This window comes from Nematocida minor, assembly GCF_024244105.1.
Source record: "Nematocida minor strain JUm1510 chromosome Unknown 7770, whole genome shotgun sequence".
Classification (NCBI taxonomy): domain Eukaryota; kingdom Fungi; phylum Microsporidia; genus Nematocida; species Nematocida minor.
In genome coordinates this window covers 1-6,566 of record NW_026250332.1, presented here as the reverse complement: position 1 = coordinate 6,566, position 6,566 = coordinate 1, and the positions used below count along the sequence as shown (strand labels likewise).

The following is a 6,566-nucleotide window of genomic DNA, read 5'->3' as shown; positions in this document are numbered from 1 at the left end:
CAGCAGATGTGGCTAACACCAGTGAAGAAGCAAAACAGAAGGATAAAACAGCCAAACCTGAAGTCAAGACAGCCGATAAAGACAAGAATATTAATAAGAATAGCGGTAGATCAAAGACATCTCTTTCCGAGAAACAAGAACAGGAGAACAAGCCAGCAAAGGGAATAGACGTAAAAAGTGGATATTATTTCAATAAAGATGGATCGACTGGCTCATTCCGGGACAGAGTATTCTGGGACAAACCTGACAGCGAAAAAGAAGATGAGATAAGCAAAGCAGCAAAGAAACAGCCTACAAAGAAGCTTAACGTGGAAGCCAGGAGCTTTGACCCCACAACTGCCATAAGAAACAGTTTTTTCATAAAAACATCTTCGTCTCCGCAGAAAAAGAACGAGTCGATCTGGGAAAGCGGCAAAGTAGTGGATATCCCGTGGGGCACAGGCAGGTCATTTATGCAAGATAGAATACAGAATAAAAGCTACAGCACAAACAGAAAAGAGATCAAGCCCTATAAAAAACAAAACAAAACAACCTATTCAGAATAAATTACTCGCATTTACTTCTGTTGCTGTTAAAATATTCCGAAAAGCATCTGCTGTTTATTATAGCAGCACAAAACAGTTAGCACTCCACATAATATTATAATAAAGTCGAAGAGATTGTGTTTATTTTTCTTTTCTTTTGGTTATAAATCCAGTAATAAAAATAGCTTATTCTCGTGCAAATTCTGTCCAGTAGTAGAAGAAGGATAAGAATAGCTACTAGCTGATAAAGATGCTGTTGTAAGAGGATATGGATAATAAGTTCTATAATAATGCCAATAATTTATTTTTTATCTCTACTTTCTTCTAGTCCTCTCTTTTTCTTGGATTACTCTTTTGTTTTTACTCTCTATTTTCTTATTCTCCAATTCTCTTTCCCTGTCCCTTCTCTGAATATTTTACTTTTTCATTCCATCTCTTAGTGGCTCAGAAGTTCTGGAAGTATGTTTCCACTCCCTCCCTGTCTCTTTTCAGGTACTCCTGTGCCTTTGGGTCTTTTGTTGTGATCATCTGGGGGAAGTCTATTATTTTTACTTTCTTAAAGTCGTTTCTCACCATTATGTTGAACTCGTTAAAGTCTCCGTGGACATACCCCAGCTCTTCTATCCTGTCGATTATCGATAGCAAAGTGCTCTTCATTTGTATGGGTACAATTTTGGAGGATTTTTGTATTTTTGACAGCGTGGTGTAGTCTTCTAAATAATCCATTACCACAATGTGTCTGTTCTGCGCATGCGGTCTAGGCATGGGGAGTCTTTTCTCGTACATTTCTTTCATGTATTCGTACTCCTTCTGTGCCGACAGTCTCGATAGGTACATCCAAGACGTGTATTTTCGATCTTGGTGGTAGTCTCTGTTTTTCTTCACGGTTTTAAAGCACACTCTGCCTAGTCTGTGGATTTTAATGCAGAGCAGCTTTTTCTCCGGAGATATTCCCAGGTACACGTCTGACTCTTTCCCCACGCCTATTTTATTCGCCACTCCCTCGATTACCCCCTCTTTCTGCAGGGCGTAGAGTGCTAGGTTGTCGTAGCCTGTGTATGTTAGCGCATACCCTTCGTATCCCGTGTCTATGCTGGGTATTCTCTTGATGAAGTTTTGTCGCACCAAGTCTGTCACGATGCTTTCAATGCTCTTGTTTATCTTCGCTATCTTAGTAATAAGATCAATGGGCACCGACTCATGGTTCTTACTGCCCATTTCCACAGCCAGAAGGGCTCGAAAGTGCTCTGTGCTAAGAAATTGCATCTGGTGGCATGTGAATCGCATTAAATATTTTTACGTTTGAATATTTCTGAAAATATTTTATGGTCCAGAAGGGAATACTCTTGGGCGACATAGTAGGAGAGGAGAGTGATCTGCGGGTACTTGGTCAAGAAGTATTCGGAGTAGTTAGACACTTCGTTGTTGAAATACAGCCTTCCTTCTTCTGGAATGGACTGAAAGTGTCTCCCATTGTTTCTTATCAACCGAAATAGATCTCTGAGCACCTTGGTGTTGTAGTAGTATCTTCCTCCTCTTGTCAAATGCGTGAGCAGCGATACATCTAAATACACATCCCAGTTAGACAGGTCCATAACGGAAGAAAGAACGATTGAGCTGCTTTCCAAGATAAGGCCCTCGGGATTATCGAATATAAAATCGCTTAGCAGGGATAAGAACTCCAAAGACTGCGCATTAGTCCAGAAAAAAGGATGGATGATAGAGCCATCAAAGGGCTCGCTAGATAGCAGCGATGCAATCCAATCGAGTAGCTCTATTTGGTACTTTGTCTCTGCTCCTATTATGAACTGCGGATGCTTTCTATAGTTATATGCGCATATTGCATCGTTTGATTCAGAAAATGACTTATTTTTGAACATGCTCATTTCATTAAGAGTATCTTTGTGCATACCATAGAACACTTCGCCAAGAGAAACATAATCAGCGAACAATTTAGGCCTATATACAGCTAGATTGTGTGCACAATTGCCATTTTCAGTTAAATTAGCGCTGTTGTCCATTGTAGAACCAGATAGGTTAGTATTATCAGTTAGAACACTGCCTAACTTGTCACTGTTCATGGTAAACTTAGATGGTCTTTTGCTATCTGCTGCACAATAAGCCATTCCCTCTACTCCCAACAGGACTATTCTATTTGTGTGTGTATTTATGAGAATATTTTCCATTGAAAAAGTAAAGTGTACAAATCCTTCGGTATACAGATGCAGTATGGAATTAATTATTTCTTTTCCCACTGTTCTTATGGTCTCCTGCGAGACTTTCATCTCTGTAAACTCGCTCAGTGATACCGTGTCAAAGGAATACGCGATATAGCAGTGTTCTTCTGTTTCTTCAGTGTGTATCGAGCCATCTTGTGCATTGTGCTCACGAAGCATCATTATATTTTCACATTTTCTCTTCTCTTTCTCTACATTCTTATGGAGAACCAGTACTTTTACCCTTTTTTTACCGAATAGAAAACCCTTTCTTAAAGGCCCTGTGCATTTTCCAAGTAGCAAAGTGATGGGAGTGTCTTTATATCCTACTATTCTTATTATCATGGGAGAGAGAAGAGATAGCATAAGAATAAATAGAGAGGCGTATAGAGAGTAATCTAAGCACTTCAATATCCTTTTTCTGTGTGTTTCTTTTATCTCTGATAGGAATATTTCTGAAAAATAAAATAAACCATCTATCTTTTTTAATATGTATAGGTCTGTTTTATATTTATTCAGCAGTGTCTTTACTATTTTGTGGTGTGCATGTGTTCTGTCTATTCTCGTCCTATGGAGTATCGAGGTAATCTTTTTTTCAACGCTCTCCAAGATGCCCGATGGCCTGAAGACTCTACTAACTGTTTCATTGTACACAAAAACAATTACACCCGCAGCGGAAGCAATATACTCCACAGCTATCCTTTTATCACGAGATACAACCATTCCGTTAGAAACAATGGCAGTAGGAAGTGAGTCATTTCTACTAGATGAATAGCCAATAGAAGGAGCATTGTTTGCCAAGAGATTTGGCAGACTATCACCAAAAATAACACCACTGGCTGCTACATTACCATTATCCGCTAAGCTTTTCATTAGACTGCTTACAGAGCTTGCATTATTGCTCGTTGAATTATCTTTTTTCATCAAAGTATTAGTAGAATTCGAGCTAAAAATAATACCACTTCCTATCCCATTGCTGCTGGCGCTGCTAACACTCATCACTCCGTTGCTATTTTCATTGACTCCTCTACTGATCTCTTTGCTGCCACTTTTTGTTTCACTCATCTCATTGTAAGTTATCCTTTTATTTCCAATACTCTGTAGATTCACTTCTCTTTTTTGTTCTCTATTTTTATCCTGTATGGCCGCATGAGACACTATTTCTTCAACTATCTCTTGTTCCCTTAGATCGTATATTTTCATCACTCCTGCGTGCTCAAATATTACCATCCTGTCTTCCTCCGGCTCTTCTTTGCTTCTTGTTATCTCCTGGCAGAAAAGCACTTTTCTGAGCAGCAAAAGCAAAAGCATCCTCTTCATTAAATATTTTTCAATGAATGCGCTGGAGAGAATAACAAGAATACTTTCCAAAATAAGCAAAGAAAAAGAGTCTCTTTCGGGCAGGATATCGGAGTACATACAAATAGAAGAAACAGCAAAAATAAAAGAGGAGCACAATAAATCACTGAAACAGCTGCTTGTTGTATCTGAGCACATCGCAGATGAGCTAGGCAAACACAAAGACCCGTCCAATAAACTATCGCCAGAAGAAAAAACAGAGGCAATTCTTCTCCTGAACAAAAGACTCTCTCAGGTGAACAACACCAGAGAAAAAACAGAAATGATAGCGCATGTAATAATATCGTATAAAAACCAAAAAATAACACAAGACAAAACGGGAGCATACACCGTCCTCATAATAAGAAGGCTGGTAGAACAGATAAAGGCACAGGTTTCAACGAATAAAGAGTCAGCGGTGGGATACGCCTATCTCTTATCGTATCTATCTCATGAGATAGGAGATATACTAGAGAGGTATAAATACATTATGTACTCTTCTATGCTGCCTTTGGACTGTCTCTTGGGGATGTATCGGGTGTATTTTGTGTTCCTGAAAAACACTGAAAATTTGAATGAAGCCTGGTTGTTTATCTCTTCTCTTTTGAACTACATAGAAGAAATAAATAGCACGTTCAATCCTTCAGTGCTCCTTGTCTTCCTTGACTCTTTAAATGGGGCCATGGGCACAGTGTTCAATAACTCATGGGGCAAAATATTGGAGTATATACGGACAAAGTATCTTCCGCTGGTGGACGACAGGTATAAGACAGAAATACAGCAGATAAAGAGTATAATAAGATAATGGTGTTGTCGTAAATTAATCATAATTCATATGTCAAATTTGCAACCATCACAAAAACAAGCATAAATACATTTATTTTTTGGATAAGCGTGCAGACATGAATACAATGCACTCAGAAAATAAAGAAGACAAGGATATCTAGATAGTAAACACACTGACACAAGTCGCCAAGATGCACAGTAAACATCCTACAACCGGCATTGCAAGTCTGTAACTAATAAAGCATCACATTATCTTCAGACCAGTTCACTCATCGACTTTTACATCAGATGTTGTGTAGTTCCTTCATAGAATCACCATAATAAGAAGATAGAGTAGTCCAAGAAAGATGGCTATATGGCCAAGTATGGCACTATTGCTGTTTATGGGTCTATTAGACTTTTTAATATGTTCTTCTTTAGCAATAACATTAATTTGTCTTTTTGTGCAGAAATAGCATTGGCTTGGCCTTCTAAAGAGAAATAGTGCAGTCAGTATGAATGTCTAAGGAGTAATGTATTTAATTTGGAAACAAAGCAGCTAGTAAAGAAGTAATAAGAAGCCAAGCAGTGGCAGTTCTGCTAATGTGCTGGCGCATTGGTAGAATAATTGTATATTTATTTATTAGCGTCTGCTCATCTTAAGATCTCTTTCTGCCTCTAGCAAATAAACACGATCTCCCATTTGTACTGGTCCTTCTATGATTCTTGTTAAGTTTCTTCCTGTTGACTCTATGGTTACTTTTACAAGCTGGCAGCTTCCTCCTGTTCCTGTTCTGTATAGTATTTCTGATACTTGTGCTAATACTGGCTCTGCTCCTACTTCCATTGCTGGGTACTAAAAAATAAAATATTTATTCTTCATTTCCAAAAAAAATATTGCACTCGATGGGAATAGGACAAAAAGTGCTTGAAGAGCTGTCTAGCGGAAATAGCTTTTACGACAGACTGAACAGACACACGGATGAAATAGAAGGGATAGAAGAGCAGCTAGAAATGGGAGTGATGCCATCGATCTTCAGACTACACTCGAAAAGCTCAGCTATAACTCCCAAGAGCCCGGAAGAGTATTTAGAAATTCTTTCTCTTATAGACATAAAGAAAGCACAGCCCAAGGTTCTTAAAGAAATAGTAGATAGAGTGCTAGGGTATCCCACATCCTACTACAGCGTGAAAAGAAAAGTAGTTGAAGAAGTAAGAATCAGAAGCATGGAGTACATTCATAAAAACAAAAAGCTAGAATGCTCTCTGTTCAGGGCACACATACAGATACTCTCTCGCTGCACCAATGCATATTTTGCAGACGTGATTAAACCGATTTGCGAAGAAGGAATGACAAATACTGTCTCTCTAATAATCAGCAGAGTGCTGATGAAAAGCACGCCAGAAAGAGTTTATATGGAAGAGATGCTCCTAAGCATCCTTGCCCTGCAGAGAACACATTCAGTGTACACGCTACTTACAGCAATACTCATAAAAAACATCCAATTTAAACAAGAAACAGTCGATGTTGTGTACGAATATATACTAGACGGGCCAGAGATAGCAGAGCAAAGATTCTTAGCATGGAACAAAGTGGTGCTTATATTCATAAGAAACTACAAGAAACAGGTGGATCTCCAGCCAATAAAAGAGATGTACGCAGAGACGGTGTCTCCTATAGAGAAAGAAATAGAAAAAGAGCTATTAAGTTAATACAATAAAT

At 38.6% G+C, this 6,566-nt stretch overlaps 6 protein-coding genes across 6 annotated transcripts; 3 read left to right on the top strand and 3 right to left on the bottom strand.

Moving 5' to 3' along the window:
- NEMIN01_2431 (uncharacterized protein) lies at nucleotides 1-545 on the top strand (the record flags this gene model as incomplete). The annotated part of the gene is made up of 1 exon (XM_051478373.1): nucleotides 1-545. A coding segment is annotated over one exon (545 nt), but the record flags the coding sequence as incomplete, so codon positions are not given.
- Nucleotides 546-968: 423 nt separating this feature from the next.
- Nucleotides 969-1,811, bottom strand: NEMIN01_2430 (RIO kinase 2; the record flags this gene model as incomplete). Its single annotated transcript, XM_051478372.1, has 1 exon — nucleotides 969-1,811. One exon carries the CDS (start codon nucleotides 1,809-1,811, stop codon nucleotides 969-971), a length of 843 nt encoding a protein of 280 aa, XP_051334332.1.
- NEMIN01_2429 (uncharacterized protein) lies at nucleotides 1,811-4,060 on the bottom strand (the record flags this gene model as incomplete). The annotated part of the gene is made up of 1 exon (XM_051478371.1): nucleotides 1,811-4,060. One exon carries the CDS (start codon nucleotides 4,058-4,060, stop codon nucleotides 1,811-1,813), a length of 2,250 nt encoding a protein of 749 aa, XP_051334331.1.
- A 13-nt stretch (nucleotides 4,061-4,073) lies between these two features.
- Nucleotides 4,074-4,883, top strand: NEMIN01_2428 (uncharacterized protein; the record flags this gene model as incomplete). The annotated part of the gene is made up of 1 exon (XM_051478370.1): nucleotides 4,074-4,883. The coding sequence occupies one exon, from the start codon at nucleotides 4,074-4,076 to the stop codon at nucleotides 4,881-4,883; it is 810 nt and encodes a 269-aa protein (XP_051334330.1).
- A 603-nt stretch (nucleotides 4,884-5,486) lies between these two features.
- Nucleotides 5,487-5,690, bottom strand: NEMIN01_2426 (small subunit ribosomal protein S28e; the record flags this gene model as incomplete). Its single annotated transcript, XM_051478368.1, has 1 exon — nucleotides 5,487-5,690. One exon carries the CDS (start codon nucleotides 5,688-5,690, stop codon nucleotides 5,487-5,489), a length of 204 nt encoding a protein of 67 aa, XP_051334328.1.
- A 59-nt stretch (nucleotides 5,691-5,749) lies between these two features.
- Nucleotides 5,750-6,556, top strand: NEMIN01_2427 (uncharacterized protein; the record flags this gene model as incomplete). The annotated part of the gene is made up of 1 exon (XM_051478369.1): nucleotides 5,750-6,556. One exon carries the CDS (start codon nucleotides 5,750-5,752, stop codon nucleotides 6,554-6,556), a length of 807 nt encoding a protein of 268 aa, XP_051334329.1.
- Between the last annotated feature and the right edge of the window lie 10 nt (nucleotides 6,557-6,566).